The sequence below is a fragment of the Centroberyx affinis genome, unplaced genomic scaffold, assembly GCF_046629955.1.
Source record: "Centroberyx affinis isolate AG114_WGS23_722 - 3 ecotype Tasmania unplaced genomic scaffold, CSIRO-AGI_Caff_v1 ptg001951l_1, whole genome shotgun sequence".
Lineage (NCBI taxonomy): Eukaryota > Metazoa > Chordata > Actinopteri > Beryciformes > Berycidae > Centroberyx > Centroberyx affinis.
Genome location: NW_027280308.1, coordinates 100,382 through 121,381, shown reverse-complemented (window position 1 = coordinate 121,381; position 21,000 = coordinate 100,382). Strand labels below are relative to the sequence as shown.

The following is a 21,000-nucleotide window of genomic DNA, read 5'->3' as shown; positions in this document are numbered from 1 at the left end:
CCAAGGCTGGCACTATATGGATCTGCCCACATGCCCACATGCTGGATCGGCCCCAGCATGCTGCAGCCCATTAGCTGACCACAGAGTGTCTGCAGGTTACATTTGGAGCTTTTTAAGGCCTTTTTAACAACAGAGTTAAATTTAAAAAGAAAAATGTGAACAGTGACACCTATCCCAAAATGCTATAATGTATATCCAGTTTAGGAAAAAATGGGAGAATCTACTAGGTTAAAGTGTTGTAATTTTGTCAACCAAGGATTTAAGTTATCTTTTAAACCGCCCCATAACTATCATTTTGTGTTATCATTTTGCAAGTGTAGGACATACTGTTTCCAAATGAGATCTCATTTTGGAAGGAAACTCTTCAAACGCAGGTTGATTTCTCACTAGAAAAGTAGCGTACCAAAAAATACATTAAAAAGTATTAGTATTAGTATTTCAGTCCTTGCAAAACTTTGAATAACTCAGTTGAAGGCATTGAGGGCCCATTACATCTGCACCACCTCACTGGCCAGGCTTTACATCACTTTAAAACACTTTAAAGTCCTTTCCTTTTTGAACCTGTGCCATTCCACCAGTAGAGTGGGCTGACAGCGGTGTCTAGTCACGCTAACTCAATTGAGTTCAGCTTTTAAGAAACTGCTGAAAGGTTTCACTGCACTTTGTGTAAGTGTGGCTGAGCGGATGGATGGTGCAGAGAGACAGAGATGGAGGAGGGAGAGGAGCAGGCCTGCTTCCAAGAAAGCACGTTAATAAGGCCTTGTTAATCTGGAGTGACAGTGTGACGTCCTCGTCTGCCACGCACCTACAGCACCCCACCCCATCCCGCCAGCTGCTGGGACAAAATTAAATAGACACACCGACACACACCCATATACGCAAACACATGCCGCGCTCTCTGAACCTTCCTCCAGCACAAACGAGGGGTCCCATCTGAAAATAACAGGGGTCGACATAAAACAAGAGGGGAAATGGGATCTTTTCATCTGTGTGAATGCAACCTGTTTCCGCTTTAATCTGGAGGAAGAGCGGGATATACACTGACGCCTGACAGATTAAGGCCTGAACGTCTCTCTCTCTGTTCCACTCCGCAACAGAAGGGCCCCGCTAGCAAATCCCAGGCTTTAAAGCAGGGGGAGGGGCGGGCCCACACAGCTTATGATGTAATCAGGGCCCTGTCTGGGCAGGAGAGGGGAGGGGTTGAGGGGGTGGGGGGTGTAGAGGAGAGTGTGGAGGTCATTGGGGTTTGTGGTAACTATATCATTAAGGGGCTAACTGCTCAGAAATGAGGCAAAACTCAAAAAGGGAGAAGGTTGAAAAGTTGTATAAAATGTATACTAATAACGAAGAGAGGGACAATGTGATAGGTGAACAGCAGCCATTTTATTGGGATTTTTTAAATACAGGAGTTTGGTGAGATGCAAACCAATTGTCACGACAGCTGTGAAGTCAGACGGTTCTTGGCAAGCAACGTTTTTTTGTCCTACGATTTGAAGAAATGTTTCACTTCCCAAATACACATTCCTGTCAATATACAACCTATTTCCTGTGACTTACAAAAGGATGCAGACCACCCGGTCCTACAAGTGACATACAAAGGAGTTCATGTTTAAAAAATAATATACCAAGGGGTGCTCCAATCCATGCACTGTAAATCAACGGACCTGGTAGACAAAATGGCCGCTTCGAGAAGCCAGCTCAGCAATCCAGCAGTATAAAACACCTTGATGTATATCCTGAGTCTTCACAAATCTTGGCATGTGCGTGGACTACAGTAAAACAGCACAGGGAAAAACCACAAGACAAGACAAGTCATTCAAAGTAATATTTCATTGGGGGAAATTTCTAATCTGAGAAATGTCTGGGAGTGTCTGCAGCTTGGTTGCTGCTCCACAGGCGAGGACAGTTCCAGGTGAGGAGAGGTGGAAATAGTGAAATGGAGAAGAGGGATCCAGGTTATGGGAAACAAGAGAGTGATTTGTGGCTATGGCACTGAATTGGTAAATGCGTTCTATAAAAACAGAAAGGGTCAAGCACACAGACGGTAACAAAATGTCAGGACAGTGATAGGTGCAGGGTAAAGCAGTGGTGGCTTTCCTCCCGGGCTTTTTGGTTCATCTCTGTTTTAACGAAAAGGTTAATCGTAAAGAAATAAATACTAAATACTCTAACCTTTGTAACACAATTGTCAACATCACAGAGCTAAAAAAAAAACAAAAAAATGCAGCTAAAAAAAACAAACCAAAAAAACAAAACAAAACAAAAAAAAACCTTCAACAAAAGCAATATCTTTACATAGTAAACACGATGCATTGATAAATCTGTCACTTTTATTTCCCCTGCAGATGTACATCTAAAAATATATTTTACATTGTACACAGCGTGATGTCTTGGAGAACGGCGGGGAAAACCCCCCTGCTCCGTCCAGGGTCGCTTCAGGGGAACAAGTGTCACTGCTCAAGGGTCACGACCTCCACTGCCTGGCCGTCCAGCGTGACAGTGTTATCGATGCGTGTGGCAACAGGTGCCATGGCAACCTGGACGGGCCGGTTACCCTGGGCAAGGCTGGTCACTACCGTCTGGTACATGCTGACTGGGATCTGGACCAGACCTGAGGAGAAGAAGGGGAACATGTTGGGTTTACACACACACAAAACTATCTATATACTGCCTGTACAGGCCCTTCTCACATCGTCATGGTAACAGCTTCCGTGTTGAGAAACCGGTGCATTACATCTTCCTGTTGCCAGCTCTGGCCTTCACTAAATCGCTCCACAACCTGCACAAAATGGTGACATTGGTGAAGTACAAAGATTTGCTGACCTGTTTTCATTGACTCCTGAATCTAAACTAGAGAAAGGCTACAAGTTCTTCACCTAAAGTTCCCTCTTCCATTATATAGGCTTCAGTTTCTCCTCGTCTGCTAGTAACCATTAGAATTTTGTTGTTTTTGTTGTCTTTGTTGGATTGGTTTGTCAATAAGTCCCAAAAAGAAATTTGCCACAGGAAGTTGTGATGAGTTTCTCAACATGGAAACTGTTACCATGATGACGTGAAAAGGACCTAATTATGGCTGAATGCCAAACAAGGGTCAACATCAATGGACTATATTTGATTACCTCAATTATTGTAATATCGCAATATGTTTCATACAGCTGTTATTTTGTGAACAAAAACCTTCATCTTATTCAAAGCTTGTGGGTTGAGCATGCAGAACAGTTACGGGGAGTAAGAGTGCCAACAAATACTCCAACAGATACTTGAACTGCTTGTTTGCCTTCATGTGTGAGAGAGACGGCGGCCTGCAGGCGGTGGAGTCCAGGTAGTTGTGTGCGACAGGGAGGCAGCCATGTTACAGAGACGGCATTTCTGAACAATGGTCCGATTGAACCTCAGCCCCTCGCTTCCCCCGTGCCCAGCTGTGTGTGTGTGTGTGTGTGTGTGTGTGTCTCTGCCTGGGGATTACTGCTGCAGTCACGTGGGCCTCTGCCCCACCCTACAAGCTGTCACAGTGTCACAGGCAAGGCAAGAAGGTCAGAGTAGGGGATGGCGGTGGCTCATGCCTGCTCCCATTTACTGTGAGCTAAGATGCGGTACTTTATTTGCACTTAACACACATCATCACCCGTGGAACCCTTTCAAATATATAACTAAAGACAAAGGTCTGTTGCAGCGTTTGAAGAACACTTGGTAGCCACAGTCTACGTGAATAATACATTTTTTAAAGATGTAGAAGTGAAAAAAAGAAAAAGAAATACATGATGCATCTTCATTATTATACATCCCATGTCAGGCCCCTTCGTCAGGTTAGCTTGTAATTGTTGGCCCTCCAACGCAGGCTCTTGCTAAGCCCACTTGCCCAGTGCTTGGCGACAGGGTGAAGTTGTGCTGATGCAGGTAATTGTGCCGGCAGTGATTATGGAGGAGGGCTTAGGGAGCGGGGCATGGGCCTGGCATAGCGAGGTACGGACACAGCACAGTTACTGAGTGAAGTGCCTCACCCAGCCTCTCAAACATCATTACTAAGACATTAAGGGCTGTGCCTGGTGTGGCCGTGTGTGTATGTGTGTATGTGTGTGTGTGTGTGTGTGCCTGCATGCCTGTGTCAGTGAAGGGTCTCTACACAAGCCAATCAGTGGCGTCTGGGCCAGCGCACTTCAAACGCTGCTCTCCACTCCTCTGTAGCACTATAGTGATTAGCTAAGGTCAATAGTGAGGAGTAGGACTGGCTTTGGCAGCTTCACTGGCTGTTGAAGAGAGCTACTGCAGCCCAATGCCTCGCTCATTATGGCTTGGCGAGCAAGGTTTCAAACCGCAAAGGCTGCAGCTTTAGATTTAAATAACTTTCATTTACATTTGGATAATAAATTAATCACTGTAGTCGACTAGCGTGCAAATACAGACTGCCACACTCGACCTATGTTTTACCTTGCCCTTTCTTTTATGGGAGTAAATAGGATAACCATAAGCATCTGGTAGGGTTAAATGCAAAGCAGCGATTGGAAACAAGAGGCCATATTGTGGTTTAATGCTAAGACTAGTCGGAGAAAAGGGATCTGATGTCCATTTCTTCAACTGTAGATGCAAAACTAGCTAATCAGCTTTGGTGCTTATATACATGCTTCACTTCTGTGCCGTTCATCCTACCAATGCAGGGTACTGACAGTTAGAGGAGATGGTGGTGTGTGTGTGTGTGTGTGTGAGAGAGAGTATACATACAGGGATGTACATATGCTTGAAGGTCTTTATTCATGTATATGATTTTTAGTGTGTATGAGTGTGCATGTGTATGGACGAGCAGGAGAACCTGGCCCAGTGCGCTGACAGCTGGCCCAGTGATTAGACCATGGACTGATAATGGAGTGGATCAAAGCTCTTTATGAGGGGCCCTTGGGGACCTGCTCATACCCCTAGGCTAGTGTACTGTGAGTGTGTGTGTGTCCCACTATAGGATGGTATTGAACAGAAGAGATCAGAAAGAAGACAAAGATTGACAGCTTGACGATATGTGTGTGTGTGTGTGTGTGTCCAGGCTGCCTGCCTATAGGTATACACTGTCCGTTTGGCCTATTACTTGATACTACCTGTCTCTTTATGTTTGTTAACCTAACAAAGTCATTCATTCTTACCATTTTATAGTATGATGACAGAGAGGAAAGTCTTGACTATCATTGTGAAAGAAAAATGCTCAATAGGAGTGGGTGATTTGGCTCACAGATGATATATAAATGTGGTTTTGATGGAATCTACAAATTGGTGTGTATCCCAATAGTGTTTTTCCTGCTTAGTTTCACCTCTCAGTCTGTCTACCTACATTCTACATTTGGCAATCAGTCAATCATCAGTTTCAGTTTAGTAGCTGTGCCAGCAGGTCTGAGTTGCACCCTGCGGATACTGACTGAACATATGCTTATAATGGCTGCTGACGCTGGCCAACAAGCATGTGAGGCTGTCATACAAACTGCAGGCTTGGGACTGGGATCCGATCCCAACAGACCGGCACTGTCACATCAGGACATGCAGGATGCACGCAGAAGGTTGACAGCGGGGTCATGCAGCTAACGCATCATTAAAAGAAGGGAGAGTATTGCTACGAGATACACACACAAACACACACCATCTGTCACACCGGCACAGAGTAGATTAGAGTGTATGAGCTCACCGGCCACGACACACTGGTACCGGAGTAACCAGGGAAGCTTACACCCAATAACGCAAATTAGAAATGCCATTGGTTAGTGAACACAGACAAATGCCAATTAGTAAGGATGCTGTGTTAACACGAAGCCAAATTAACTTCTTGATAAAAGCATTCAGTTGTCTGTTACTGTATTTCCCTCTGTAGTTACTCACAATAGACAAAATCCTTCACAGATATTCCTAACTCTGTCTTGAATGGTAATTTGCGTCTCAAACTGCTGAAATAGGAGGAAATAGATAAGATGTCCCAAAGCTAACGGTCTTCACCGTTTTATGATTTGCATAATCATCCTCTCCACCAGTTGATTTGAATACGATATAGAAAAATGATCTGGACAGGAGTTCACCATGTATCACAGTGCAAAGAAACTAGTCCATTTCATTGAGAAAAAGGAAACCGTCTCATAATGACCCAATGACATGGATTTACCAAGTACCATCAATTGGAAAAGAGTTTTGAAAGATTTCTATTATTTCCCTCTACTCTTTGTGGAATTTGGTATTGTTATAATTCTCTCTCCCTCCTACTTTGCCAAAAATTTGAATGAATAGAAAATTGTTCTGAATGAGAAGCCATGGCTGGGATTTCATCTGTGCTATTTTGAGTCATGACAGGGTGTTTAGTAGCCCAACATAGCGGCTGTTAATGATAGTGGTTTTCCTCATAGCCACATAGTGAATTCAGTAGCTAAATAAGATGCATACAGGTAGTATGCATCTTATTTAAACCAACCTAAACCAGCACTGCATTGCAATAACAGCACTGACAAATAACTGTCAGTCACAATGTCATGATGACATCCACTAAGTGAAATGTCACAAGGACAACTGGTTTTGAATATTGTTGATACCTGCACCTCTGTCTGAAATATGAAGAACTATGCAGTCATTTGCTGTCATTCATTATCTAAATCTAAATACTGTGTCATGGGTGGTGTATTGACATGTGTGGTGTCTCAGTGTTCGGTGTGTTTAGCACAGTGTTATGGAGGATATGTACCTGTGGCGTCCTGTACCCCCGCCAGTGCCCCAACAGCAGCTGCCGTCTCTCCTGCCAGCACAATCTGCCCTCCGCCTTGTAGAGTGGCCTCTGCCAACGTTGCTACAGCATGGGCCGCTGCCTCACTGCAACACACACACACACACGTTAGATACAGTGTAGTGAATGAAGAAATAGAGGCAAACATACATTTTTTTGTACACAGTTTAGAATGAAAACACATCAAGTCTTGCATCAGTGAATGCAGACAAATCTAGCATCATGTACACATTCAACTCTTAGACACAATCTCTGCTACAAAGTTGAAAACCACACACAGACACGCACACGCACACACACACACACACACACACACACACACACACACACACACACACACACACACACACACACACACACACACACACACACACACACACACACACACACACACACACACACACACGGTTTAGTTATTAGAGAGATGTGGGGTGAAGGGGCAGGAGTGTATGAGCTATAAGAAGCTTTGCTAGTCTGGTCTTATGGAGAAGCTGTCACATCTCCCCAGTGGCCAGGTGCTAAGGGCCTAACAAAGCAGTTTCATTAACCAGATCTATCCAGCAGCATTACCACTAGCCTACTGCCACACCTTCAACTTCAGTATGAACTAATTGAATTGTTCACAGCTTAGCTGATAATCACATGTCAGATAGAAATAGAGACAGACAGATAAGGAGGGGGGAGCTGAGAGAATGCAGACAGACAGACAGACAGCAGAGAGTAATGGTGCATCCACATTGTGGCGGGATGCGGCCAACTCCATGTTCATTGTTCAGTAGAACGATGGAAAACTTTGCCAGCAATGGCAGAAAATGCTGCCTACCTGATGACTGAAGTTGCTGAAATTTTTGCCTTTTATCAGCAAAAACAAACTGGGTGTTGAGAAATCTAGCAATGCAAGACAATGCTCTAGCATTGCAGCAAAGTAGCCAACGTTAGCAGTGTTACCCAATTGATTTTATAGCCATTATTCTATTTAGCATTAAAGATTTTGCGCCATAAAGCTATAATTCTGTATATATCTGTATTGCAGAATTTGCCATGTGAACCATATTTAATAATTTCTGCAAAATATAACCTGGTAAAGTTTGAAATGAAATGTCAAAAATGAACCAATCAATGAATGTGAAATGGTTCAACCTCAGCAAGGAGAAGGCTTCTACAGCTGTGTTTTGCAGTTCACCATTGCAGATTAATTTTTGGTCACAATGTGAATGCAGCAGAAGAGACAGCAAGACAGAAAGAAGCTCTTTTCCCCTCCGGAGCGAGGCAAACAGAGACAGAATGTTCCAGAGCCTGTGGAGCCGAGAGCCGAGAGCCGAGAGTAACCAGAGGTAAACAGCAGGAAGAAGAGGGTGGGGGTGAGGGGGGGCGGAGGGGACTCAGGTGGGTGCAGGTAACAAGCCCCCCTGGGACACTCCCATACACTACTGAGATTACTGCCTTGATGCTGCTGCAGTGAAACAACAGCTCAACAGCATCTCAATATCTCAGGGAGTCTGCTTGATGAAACCATCCAGTTAAATTAAAGACTTTTTAAGACCTTTGATGGCAGTTAGAAAGGTCAACTTCTGAATGCATCTGAAAATCCAAACCGGAGACCAGGAGCCTCCAACCGTGTGCCATGGAGGGCTGAGAGAGTCTGCAGGTTTGTATTCCAACCAAACGCTACACCAGGTGGTTTTCACTGATTAGCAAATCTTCAACTAGAGAGGAGAACCAACTAACCAGTGAAATTACCTGATGTAGTGTTCGGTCGGAATGAAAACCTGCGTACTCTCTCTCTCTCTGCGTACCATGGCACATGGTTTCAGACCCTGCTGTAGATCTGAATACAGGTCTGTGTGACTGGGCAACAGTGCACCAACAAACATTTTTAACACTTCTAAAACTGAAGACTTGAAATGCTACATGCAACTGTATTCAAGACCTTTTAAGGCACTGAGTCTAGACTGAAAACATCTTAAGACTTTAAGGACCTGAAGACAACCTGTTGCTGAAGTGCAATATATTGTAGCTTCACTTCTCAAGAAGCTAGCTGGTTGCAAGATGACACAAAATTATTTTTAATATAAGAGTTCAAAAGACTTGTTAGTTCTAGTTTTTTTAGATTTTACTTTCAGAACTTTACTGACTTAGTCACACTACTCAGCAATCAGCAAACACTTAGCACCTTCACTAGCCTTGTTATTTTGATCAACAAAATGATGCTAGGCAGTTAGCACATGCAGATCGTTGGCTGACAACCAATTTATTGGTTGCGCACCTTGCGCCCTGCCTCTATAAAAGCTACAGGCTAATTAATTAGGTGCTGAAGCAGGGAGAGAGGTAGTTTCCCTCCAGGGCCTGCAGTGACCTGCCCCGACAGTTGTCCCACTCTCCTTCCAGTTGTTAGAGCTGCCTGTGCAATTATGGACTCCTACCACGCTACACAGTGTTTGCTGGCTCTGCCATTAGTAACTGAAGACCGCTGGGGATTGTGTCGGTGAAGGCTACACACAACATGCGAAATGTACACTTCCAGTTTGTACGTTTTGGTGAGTGATCAGTGTTGTCATATGGAGAGGTCCTTAATGATTACACTCCATAGCTATAACAACAAGGAGTCAGGAAAATGGAAGCAATTCTGCAGAGACGGCTTAATGCGACCACTGATGCTTTCCTTGCATGAGTAAAATACCATTCACTGTCCAATCTCTGTTTCACCTCTCTTACACATTCTTAAGTAGGGAGGAGCAACATTTATGACCTGAGGACACGAGGCGAAGATGCAAACAAGATCTACTACATGGGGCGGCTGTGGCTCAGGAGGTAGAGCGGGTCGTCCACTAATCAGAAGGTCGGTGGTTTGATCCCCGGCTCCTCCAGTCCGCATGTCGAAGTGTCCTTGGGCAAGATACTGAACCCCAAATTGCTCCCGATGGTCGTGCCAGCACCCTGCGTGCAGCTTGTCGCCATCGGTGTATGAATGTGTGTGTGAATGGGTGAATGTAGGCACGTGTTGTAGGGCGCTTTGGATTTCAGCGCTATATAATGCAGTCCATTTACCATTGTGTGAATGGGTGAATGTAGGCATGTTGTAAAGCGCTTTGGATAAAAGCGCTATATAAATGCAGTCCATCCATTTACTTAGTATACATTATAATGGTGTATTTATGTTCTCATTAATATTCAGGGCAGGGGTCGGGCTCAAAGGGTGTCATGTGCTGTGCTTGGGTTCATCAGACTAAAACAAGCTGTTCTTAAATATACACATGCACACAATCATGAATATTCATTCATAAAATTAACATATTTTGGAAAAATTTCTACTCTCTCCATCACCAAACCACCCATCTTACTAAGCCTTAATGTAACATTTATTTGAAATTCTCTTTTCCATGGAAAATGTTTAAATTTCCACCCAACATCCTGATCCAACCGGGAATACTTAGAATTACGAAAGAAAGCCACCACTGAAATGCCGACTTTAAAACCCCAAATCCCCCCACAACTTGAAAAATAACATCTTCCTCCCTCTCCCCTGCACCAGCATCACCTGTTGAGGGCCATGGTGACGGTGGCTCCGGGCTGGATCTCCTGGGAGGCGGCGACAGCGGCCTCAGCCAGGGACGCTACGGCCTGGGTGGCCTCTGAGGCCTGGGTGGTTTGGATGGTCATCTCCCCGCTCTGCAGGGTGGCCCAGTTCTGCTCCACCTGCAGAGGAAACGGGTGGAGAACAAAGAACAGGTAAGAAAGAGGTAAGAAGTGAAAGAGGTAAGTAAGATGCAAGGAAGAGGGAAAGAAGAGTGTGAGAGAGATGGATGTGTGACAAAGAGTAAAGAAGAGTGAAACAGGATGAGATAAAATGAGAGATGCAAGACAATTTTGTATGAACTGTAGTTGCTGCACTTTGCATGGAATGCAGCACTCTGCACTTCAAAGTCTGTACTCCATACTTTGTGCTCTTTCCATTTATACTATGCATGATAATTGTCGATGTGTTTGCCGTTTTTACATCCTATGTGTGTTGTGTTTTTTTATGCCCTTCAAGCAAGACAAATTCCCTTTAGAGCAATAACGATACATACATTCATTCAAAAGGCAGTACAAGAAAAATAAGTCCAGGCAAGTAAGACACAGAATGGCAGCAAGATAAGAGCAAGCAAAGAGGAAATTGTAAACTAGAGAGCAAGAACAAAAAACAGAAGACATGGGTGGAAAAGGCCATTTTTACACTACGTCAGATGTTTGTTGCAAAAACGGGTGCTGAGGTCCTGTCACAAACACTTGTCGTAGCCTACGGTAAGAGGGAAATGTAGCTCTGTTGCTTACAGTAATCTGTGGCAATGACGTTGTTGGTATCACACGACACATCATCTGATGAGGAGTAAAGAGAATTTCATATTTCATATTGTGTATGGTGTGAATGTGCATCACAAAATACTGTCATTCTCCAGAGAAATACAGGGAGTAACACTCATATTCTTCACTTCTGCAATCTGGATTCATCCATCACCATGCCTAGTATTTATACTCTAGTAATGTCACATCTATCACACTAGCAAATCCTATTTACTGCTGCTATAGCCATAGTGTAAAAACTCCATTTCACAATGCTTAGAGAAGTGGGAGAACAAGTCTGTGCTATTATCAATCACAAATCAACTACGATGTCCAAAACACTTTACGTATACATACAAGTAGGCAATAGTGACAATATGTGCAGTCTTCAATGTAGAAAAATGACAATTTGTTACATCTATCAAATTTAATACTTACAAGAATGGAGTAGTAGTCGATTTAGGATTTACCACTACAGTTAGGATAACAAGGTGTACAGTACATATGGCACTCATTTTGAGCAAGTGTTGTGTTGCAGTATGAATACAGAGTATGTGGTGCAAAAATCTTTAGATGTGCATGTTGGTGAGTGTGTGTGTGTTTGCATATTCTACCTCTCCATCAGTCACGGTAGAGTAGTTGACCTGTGCCACCGTTACGCCAGGCAGCTCTGAGGCATCTGCCAGGGTGGCAACTGTGTGTCCTGTGCCCACCTGAGGGAGAGGTGGGGTTCAGGAACACAGAAAACAAAGCAGAAAACATGAAAACATAAAAACCTAAAAACAAAAGACCTGTCATATACACATTCTGATATACTCTTTTTGATTCGGAAGGAAGCTCCTTGGACATTTTTACATAATGGGCAAAACGTACCTGGATGAGCGACACTGTTCCGTCAGGGTTGTTGATGGTCTGTACCACGGTCTGTGAGGGCACAAGATGGGCGATGCCCTGGGTAGTGGTCAGGTGGTGCTGGGTGTTGGTTACCGTGGTTACCTGCTGGTCCTCAAAAGCGTACAACAGGTCCTCGCGGCCATGCTGCTTGTAGCAGTTCTTCACGATGGTCCGCAGCGCCTGCGTCCATGACACCTAGTGAGATAGAAATAGGAGTTGCTACGCCAGATAATTCTACAGATTGTTTATATGGATGATTGACATAGGATATGGTACACAAAAATCAAGTGAAGCAACAACCATGGAAGACATAACAAGCCAAATTCTCCACTTGCCCATTGGCCAAGGAAATGTTTTTAGCTAGTGGCTAGCTAAAAAAGCTTAGAACAGAAATTTGAATAAGGTGACAACATTCAAATTTCAAAACAGTATTTCCCTATGAGGATCAATAAAGTGTCACATCATTGGATTATTAGGTGTCTCACCCTCTGTTTCTGCTCCTCTGTGCGGACGTCGCTGCGGACGTTGGCCCAGGGAATGTCCTCTGGCCACCAAATTGGCTTGCAGCTCTCCTTGCCCCAGCCGGGTTTCCCTCGGCCCGTCGAGTACTTCAGCATCTCTGGGATGAATGCTCGCAGCTGGGCCTGGGGAGGGGGGAGAGACGGAGAGGGGAAAGAAGCAAGAGGTGATACAGACACCAAAATTCCAAAGTAGAGTGCTGCAGTCTTTCTGCAGTCAGTAACACACCCGCACACTAACACACAGACACACACACACACACACGCCCTTGAGCAGCAGGAGGTGTGTATTGATCAGGTACCTGCTGCTGGTGCTGAGGTGGTCAGGGCCCACAAATAGAAACAGGCTTTCTAAAAGGAGAACAAGCCGCTCATGTCTATTAACAGACCAATCTATGGCTGTGGCTCCAGCCTGACCTAACAGATAGACACCACTGGAACATCAAAGGTGATCTGACACGACTCAGTGGTCGTCAACTTATCCTACCAAAGGCTCGAATACACTCAGAACAGGTACTAATAAGGACAAGCTGTCCATATTGTTAAAAAGAAAATCAATGTCAAACAAAAACATTTCATTAACTTTGATCATCCATGGTGTGTGTTATATTATGGATTTCTGTAGAAACCCAAATCATTATTTCATTATTGTGTATTGTTTGAATGAATCAGTGCTTGTCCCCTATATTTAAGTGGAGTGTACCATTCATGAACCATAAAAGTGAGGCAGACTGAGCTCTTCAGTGAAGGTCATTAGAACCAAAGATTGTAATGAGAAGACAAGTATGTGCTGATTGCTCTGTCCGCCATGTTGCATGAGAGGCTTCCAGAATTTTGGGGTGAGAGGGTGGAGAGGGGTGGGATCGAATCTGAGTTGGCTCTCTGCTATGGCCCATCCACCGGCTAAAATGCACGCCCACACTTCAAGGTGCGAACGCAGTCGCATGCATATCCACTCACCTGCTTTGGGAAAAGTGCACGCATGTATAATTCTAGCGCACAAACACTTGCAGGACATGCACACACACACACTCACAGGCTGGGGTGGGGTTTAGTGCCAATGTCCTCAGTGTCCTGGTAATATGCAAGCATCACCGGGGGATTATATTGCACAATGAGGCACTGCAGCGTCTGCCCGCCTTGACATCACGGGCTAAATTTGGTTCCGGGAGAAATAAATCCCCCCCCCCACCACCACCCCACCCCCCAAGCCCCCTTTTCTGACACACGCACACCACATACACAGTTTCTCAGTGCATTACACTCAGAGATGGGACAAAATGGTTCTTGATAGAAAATGGATGGACAATAACTTATTACACCAGGTTTGGAAATACAAAAACTACTGGAAGCATCAATGGAGTGAAAAAACGCAAAGGGCAGTGGAGTTCACTTCAGGCAACACTGGCCTGCTGACACAACTACTTGGATTAGCCACAGAAAGAAGACATGGTTGCAACAAGATGCTCGTCTTTCCACCTGCGGCTGGTCCATGTGTAGGATGTATGTGGATGTATGCGTGCTAGGGCAGATGGCCTAATTACAGTGGCTGGAGAGTTAAGTGGCATGTTGTCCTCACACCCACCACCCTACCCCCAATCCTAATCCTCCATGCGATGGTCCAATCAGCATCTAGGAAGGCAGCTATGTTACCGGGTCCCTGGCCCTGGCACGGCCTGCTAGGGGGTAATTATGGGCTCAGGCGAGCCCGGGATCACCTGCTACAGCTGCTCCATATCCCGGGCTGGCCCGGGACTCTGCTCGGGTCACCACACCCGGCCAGCGCAACCTCACCTGGGATAGCTCTGTCATGGACTCCCTGCAAACCCTGGATGTCTGCGTAGAAGATAACAGAGCCCCCCGCCACCACCATATACAGACCAGGAGAAGCTTCTTTGAAATACATTATAAGTAGCTCCCACTCCATATAAAGCCCTCAATTTCCTGCCCAATTCCAAGGGTGATCAACCTTTCCCAGAGGGATTGGAAGGCATCTTGTCTAAACAAATGGCACACACATCCCTCTAAAAACCCCAACCCCCACACCTTTCCACCCAGCTTGGCAGAGTTAAGTGAGGCAACAGGTTACTCCTGATAATCTCATCCTCCAATCTACAGAAAAACAAGCGGCTGGTTGCTTCCTGGTTCAAACCAACACCTGCCCTCAGAGGACCCATCTGGCCCCGGGATTGGCTCCCAGGGCTGAGCGCGGTCTCCGAGGGCCACTGTCATGCTGACTACTCTGACGATGATCCAATGAATGCGTCAGCAGCACTGGGACGGCGGAGTAAACAAGCCGGCATCCCCTGGGAGGAGAGAGGGCGAGGGCTGCCACCGGTGCTAATGTTGCAGTGAGAGGCCTACCCAGAGAAATCTACTGTTCACTCCCCCTCACTGCTCCGTGGTACCACACCCTGCCTGGTAAAGAGAGACGTTAAGCTCATTTTAAAATTCACTCGCTATCTACTTATCTGCTGTACACCTGGACTCCATTTTTGACCTACTGGTGATGCAACTCTTCATCATCGACATGAACTCATTTTAAAGTAATGACCACTGTGTAAAAATGGCAAACTGATCATATGACATTGGTGGCACACAAAAATAGCTAAAACCGAGCATTTGACCTTGATGCATATAGTTAGCTAAGCTCTTGCTCACACTCAATAAAAAACACAATCTCAGGGGGGGATTTTGATTTTTTGCCCACTGGCGCCCTCTGCTGGGAATGTTCACATTTTGAACATAGTATATTCACAGATTTGAATATCTACAAAGTGATAGTCGTATCTTGGTGAAAATCTTTGTGGAAACCGAAGGAGGTCTATGTAGGCACACAGAACTGTGAGTATAAAAGCACACCCGCTTGTTTTCAAAATTTGCCTGTATTTGTCTGGTAGCTGGTGCCGATTTTCCACACCAAGCCCGACCTCACCTGGGTCATCTTGTCCACAGAGACAGGGATGCCGTCAATGGTGAGGGGGGGCAGCTCTGAGGCCAGCTCTCCCCCAGCAGGGGCGTGTTCAGCCAGGGCGTTTTCCAGGTCCTCCAGCATCATACTCTTATACTTCCTCACCTGCAACAGAGAAGGAACATACAGTATAGTTTGGATTATGGCAACTGGAGGCGGCGCACTTAGGAGAGAATGGCGCCCAAGCAAAGAAGGGACAAGGACACGGCAAGCAACAATGCAGCAAATTCACAATCAAGAAAATATAAATATAAATCTAAGGTGCATACTTATGAGTAAAAAGAAAAACACTTTGTAGAGGCATACACTGTGTGCAAAGGCTCTCTTTCTTTTTATAGCAACAGAACCCAAAGAAAGGAATAAGAAAGACATTTTGCCATTCCTTTGGGGTAAAAATTATTTGATAGAACTTTAAAAAACTGCAGTTGTTTGTGATGAATAAAATCCTTTTCTTCTATTACAAATAAAGGTTTTATATAACATCTATTTTTTAAACCCATTTATTCTAGTTGAGATTATTCTTTCAAAACTGGAAGTGGCATTGCCAAGAATGCAGTAGCACACTGATTTTGCAGACGAGGCGAGGTCAGTTCATCATGCAGCAATTAGTTAAGTGGCCGACTGTGTTCAAGACACTTAACCCGGCTGACTGTAGCACTCACCACATTCTCCAGAGGGGCGGCACCAAACACCTTGAACACAGGGTTGGGTTTGGAGGGAGAGATGCACAGCACTATGGCCTGCTGGCCCACTCTGGTGGTGTACTCATCCAGCGTGGCTCGCAGTTTCCTGTATACACACACCACCATTTACTTACCATTTCAGAATAAAAGCTACAAAATACAACACTGAGTACGAAGTGGTGTGACTAAGTTTCAGAATAAACAACAATTGCAGGTGCTGAAAATGTCACTGTAGCTGCTGAAGGACTATACAATTAAGGAGAGGTTTGTTTCTAGCTCACCTGAGCAGACGAGTCTGCTGCCTCTTGCGGATGGAGGGGTTGGATTCAAAGATATGGGGCCTCTTTCTTTTCTTACCGGTTGCCACGGCAGCAGCAGCTGCCATGCCCACTGGCCCTAAGAGGAGAGGGAAACAACAGGTTTGTCTGTTCACAGCACTACAGGCTGGTAATCCGAATGAGCAACATACTTTTAGGTTATGTTTGAATGCTGTTATTGCCCCTTTTTTGTTTTCTGTTCTAAATTGCGCTTAGAATAGTTCTCTTAAATGCTTCATCATGATTTATATGGTTATTACTCGAGTGTCTCTGCAGATACATCTGAATTGGAAAAAGTGAGGTTTAAAATGGAGCTGGAGCAGAGGAGAAACTGTGGCCCATTGGCACCATTTGCCTCCATGTCAACTCAGCTTCAAAGGGAAAAGGGAAAAATTTTGTCTGTTAACTGAGGAAAGAGGGGAGTGTGGAACATGGACTTGAAAACAGTGTGTGGACAGGAGGCAACACAGTAGTGGAACGCAGCCTCTGCTAAGAAGTCTACTGGCACCATCTGTTGGTCAGTTACAAGCATTACACTGACCTCATGGCTGTCTTATCTGCAGAATAACTCGCCACAGAGATAAGATTAGAACATAATCTGTGAAAATAACTGCAGGAGGTCCGGGACTAAGGACAGAGAGTACAACCCTAATTTCCCCCCCAGTGAGTGGCAGCTGTGATCTTGCTGCAGTGGTTTTCTTGGAATGTCATGTTTGGAAGAGATACATATTATCTCAGAGAAGATACACATTTTCCCCACACGTGAAACAAAGCAACAGGTTTCTTTTGAACAGAATGAAAGAGAATAAAAATATGCATGTATTTCATGTTTTGTGAAAAACTCGACAATATTCCACTCCCGTTTGTTTGGAACAACCGAATACTCAGTTCCTCCCCATTGGCTGGACTGACCTGCGGCGGCTAGGTGGGCGGTGACCTCGTCGGTGCCAGCTGAGTTGAGGATGTCCGTGTCGTCATAGGGATCGTCGTCCGGAGAGGAAGTGGAGTCTTCCTCAGCGCTCATCATGGTTGTCTCAGTGAAAGTGGCCACATGCACCTATATACAGTATCATACAACAGTTAGTTCCGGTCGAGTCATTTGATTGGAGTGCTGAAATACAGTATAACAGCACTTGGACGTGTGGCTATATGTATCACTCCACTTTACATATGTTTTCATATGAACAGTTTATGTGTTGCTTGGCAACACCAGAGACAAAGAAAATACAAAAATCAAAATCTGTTGTCTCAAATTACTATTACTTGATAAATATCTTATTACCTTTCGCCTACAACCGAATCACAGCTGTGCTGATATACAGTATAATATAATAGCACTCCCTCTCATGTAATAAAAAAAAGATTAAATTATTAATGTTATTCTTATAATTGCAGAAACATTTAGGTAAGTGTTTATAGTTAACAAGAAGACACGCATTTAGCAACTTCAACCACAGCAGGCTGGGAAAAACACAAGCCACCAGCCAAGTGCTGGCTGGTAGAATGGCTAAAGCGGCTAGTGAATTATGGGATTTACTAGCCACAGGTCTGTTTGTGCTAAGGAGGGTGATAGTGACCTCCTTCATCCTCCCTGGTTACAACTGTCTAGTTTTTTGTGGTCACTATAGTTAAAAGGGAACCTGCTGGACCTGTTGGCTGACGGCGTGTGCCTCGATGGTGGTCATGTGTTCTGTCTGGTGAATGGTGTGATCCTCCATTACCTGCCACCTAGTCTAGACTGCTGGGTCCACGGTACACTGACTGAGGAGAGACAAACAGAGAGATGCAGCAGAATATAGTTACAAGAAATGTTTTGACCCCGTCTTGTCCCAGTAATATTCCACTATTTCCGTCGTATTTTCCATCATGCAGCGTAATACCACGCAAATACAGAACTCCTATAGGAAGAATTCCTGATATGTGTGGACTACAGTTACATTTACATATGTTTTCAGTTACCAATCTACAGGGTTACAACATGTACACAGGATGTGCAAAATGTGCACTGCCTAGCTGTTAATGATATCTACTATTACTGGAAGATGTGCTTGCAATCAAACAGCAACAACTAGTCATACTGGTCGCAAACATACTCAGTCTTACAGAAATGTGTAGGGAAGCCTAACTGGAATGCCAATAAAGCTGAGTCAGATGATAATATATGGAGAGACAATGTTTCTGAAAACAGAACATGCTAGGTATCACATTTGTACAGACACTGCATCTATTTTGCCTATTTATGTAGACTTGTGTGCACAATAAAATTCATGGAACAGATGAGAGACCTTCAGACTCAAGGAATTGAAGAGAAAACCACACAGTGGCATCATTCACACTCTCATGTTTACAGTAGGTTCTGGTGCATCAGTGCACAATATTGGTCATACATTGTCCTTACTACTGCCCAAAAATAGAGTAGATATGATTGTGTATCAACAGTGTGAAAATATGCCAGTTAGCGAATGCAATTTGTTCTTTCAGCCACTCTGTCATCAGTCCTTTGGGCTTATAGTCTGGGGAAACTGATATTAGCACTACTGATCAGCCACTAGAGGGCGTCATATTGCATCATTATGAAGCTATATTTGGAGTAGCATAGTTGTAACCCAAACATGTTGATATTCATTTTTTCCCCTTTATTATGTGTTCATTCATATGTCTCACAACAGATGAGAAGAGAGAATGACATGTGCTTTCAAATCCTGGCAGTAAAAAAAAAATCTACTATGTAAAGCCCCTGCAATTATGAATAGAAACGAGCAGTATTCTGGATAAACTTGTTAGATCAGGGAGAGAGTCAAAATACAGTTGTGGTCTGTACAGGTGCAAAAGTTTGCATGTACAATGGCAAGTTGCAACAAGCAGTCTGGTGCATCTGTGTCTGGAGAGGGCTGATACTCTGATAAAGGGGTGAAACATTCATTCATTCAAAAGGTGAAAATTAAGTGGCTCATTTATACACCAAGGTCCAACTAGACATGTTATTGTGACTTTCACATACATTATGCTTTGTCCATCTGTAAATCCACGACTCAATCTGAATAAAATAAGACAGTAAAGATAAGGATACAATGCTAAGCAAAGGACTACCTGAAAACAGCTTTTTATATGAAATTAACCCTGGGGAAGATTATCCACTGGGTATAAAAGAGAAATTGGCGCGGTAAATTAGAGCACTAAACTCTGAAAGGCTGCACCACTTCGGGCCTGTGGGCAGCTGATTTATTTTATGTAATATTCATTACATATATTTATATTATTATAAATAAATAACATTTAAGAAGTTTAGTCCCATTAAGTCTATAATTATACATCTCTTTTTCATGCGAGACCTGACCAGGAGCAACATCATGACAAACCATCAAAACAGTTACAACAACGCATGGAGTCAAATTCCAGACAAGAGACAGGTCCATCTGCATCCCTTATACTCTGGATATCACCAGCACCAGCTACTTGGGCTGGATGCTGATCAATGCATCTGACTGACAGACGGCACACGCCTGGGCCATATCCATAGTCCGTAGTTTAACATCGCCTCCCTAAATCATTTAGTAAGCTGGCAAAGCTGCCAGTATTAAATAGGTATTGCATTAGCTGGTGTAACGTTAGCTGACTGGCCGGTTGGCTGGCAATGGTTGGCCAGCTGAGCTAAGCTAGCAATGCCCTACATTTGGCTAATTAGCTAGCTAGCTAAGCATCTGACGGTGTAGCGTTAGTTATTTGAATGGGGTGTAACTATTATCAGAAGGAGCAATTGTTTCTTGGTGTCCGTAATGGAACATTAATTCATAGACTGTGCATTGAAAGTGAAGCCCTGGAAACGCAGCAGCTAGCATAACGTTAATCCGCGCAATATCAGACAAACAGAGCGCAACAACAGGCCCAGCGGCCTGCGTCTCTCCCCCCGCTATTCTGCTATATCTGAGCTTGTTGTCGATACGCGCCTAGAATATGATTGCCCTAAAAAGCCCGGTATCTATCAAACCCTGCTCCAGTCAACACCTAAACAATCTGCATCTTTCACCCCAATGCTGCCGGGTTCGATGATGCGGCTGCGCCGGGGCTGAAATAGATGGAGATTGCGCGGTAGGGCACTAACCTCAGAGCGGCTGCGCTACTTCGGGCCTGCGCCGTACAGAGGGGCTGGGAGCCGAGCTCTAATGGAGGACAGAAAGGAACCAGCAGGAAACACAGCACACTCAGCGCGCACACAATACTGAGCTGCACCAGTGCTGCCTTCAGGTGCTCCTCCTAAACTCCAACCTTTCGACTTTCTGAAGTTGTAAATCATATTTATTGTGCATTTTGAAGTGCTTTTTGTCGGAAATATAATAGAAACACTGAACAAAGGTGCTTTTCTTGGTGGCTGTTGTTTTATTTGCTGTATTTTATTATTTGGTACGGCTGCTTTGTACTGACGCAACAGAATGTTCAGTGCAAAGTGTACATCAGGCATGTAAACTATGTTTTAATTATTTATTTCTAATTATTTATTAGCCAAGGGTTGTATATATTTTGCGGAAATATGAACTAAATCTAGGCTAAATACTAT

General features: G+C 44.3%; 1 protein-coding gene across 4 annotated transcripts; it reads right to left on the bottom strand.

Annotated features, from left to right (window-relative positions):
* Positions 1–1,372: 1,372 nt before the first annotated feature.
* On the bottom strand, positions 1,373–20,621 carry nrf1 (nuclear respiratory factor 1). 4 transcript variants are annotated; one of them, XM_071530650.1, is made up of 13 exons: positions 20,548–20,621; positions 18,086–18,206; positions 17,358–17,502; positions 16,410–16,524; positions 16,108–16,234; positions 15,410–15,550; positions 12,442–12,600; positions 11,936–12,151; positions 11,677–11,775; positions 11,054–11,098; positions 10,278–10,435; positions 6,701–6,825; positions 1,373–2,611 (listed from the first exon to the last, which is right to left on the bottom strand). In XM_071530650.1, the coding sequence occupies exons 2-13, from the start codon at positions 18,161–18,163 to the stop codon at positions 2,451–2,453; spliced, it is 1,569 nt and encodes a 522-aa protein (XP_071386751.1). In that variant the 5' UTR covers positions 18,164–18,206; positions 20,548–20,621; the 3' UTR covers positions 1,373–2,450. The 4 variants fall into 4 exon arrangements, with proteins under 4 accessions (XP_071386751.1, XP_071386753.1, XP_071386752.1 ...); XM_071530652.1 differs by having other exon boundaries at positions 18,095–18,206; XM_071530651.1 differs by lacking the exon at positions 20,548–20,621 and adding an exon at positions 20,451–20,530.
* Positions 20,622–21,000: the final 379 nt, after the last annotated feature.

Bases quoted from the DNA above. Each gene is read 5' to 3' on its own strand.
- nrf1 (XM_071530650.1), bottom strand. From the start codon at position 18,163: ATGGAGGATCACACCATTCACCAGACAGAACACATGACCACCATCGAG. The intron at 15,551-16,107 runs GTGAGTGCTACA...TCTCTGTTGCAG, and splicing joins CCGCCCCTCTGGAGAATGTG to GTGAGGAAGTATAAGAGTAT. The intron at 10,436-11,053 runs GTAAGCAACAGA...TTTCCTCTGCAG, and splicing joins CGTCATTGCCACAGATTACT to GTGGAGCAGAACTGGGCCAC.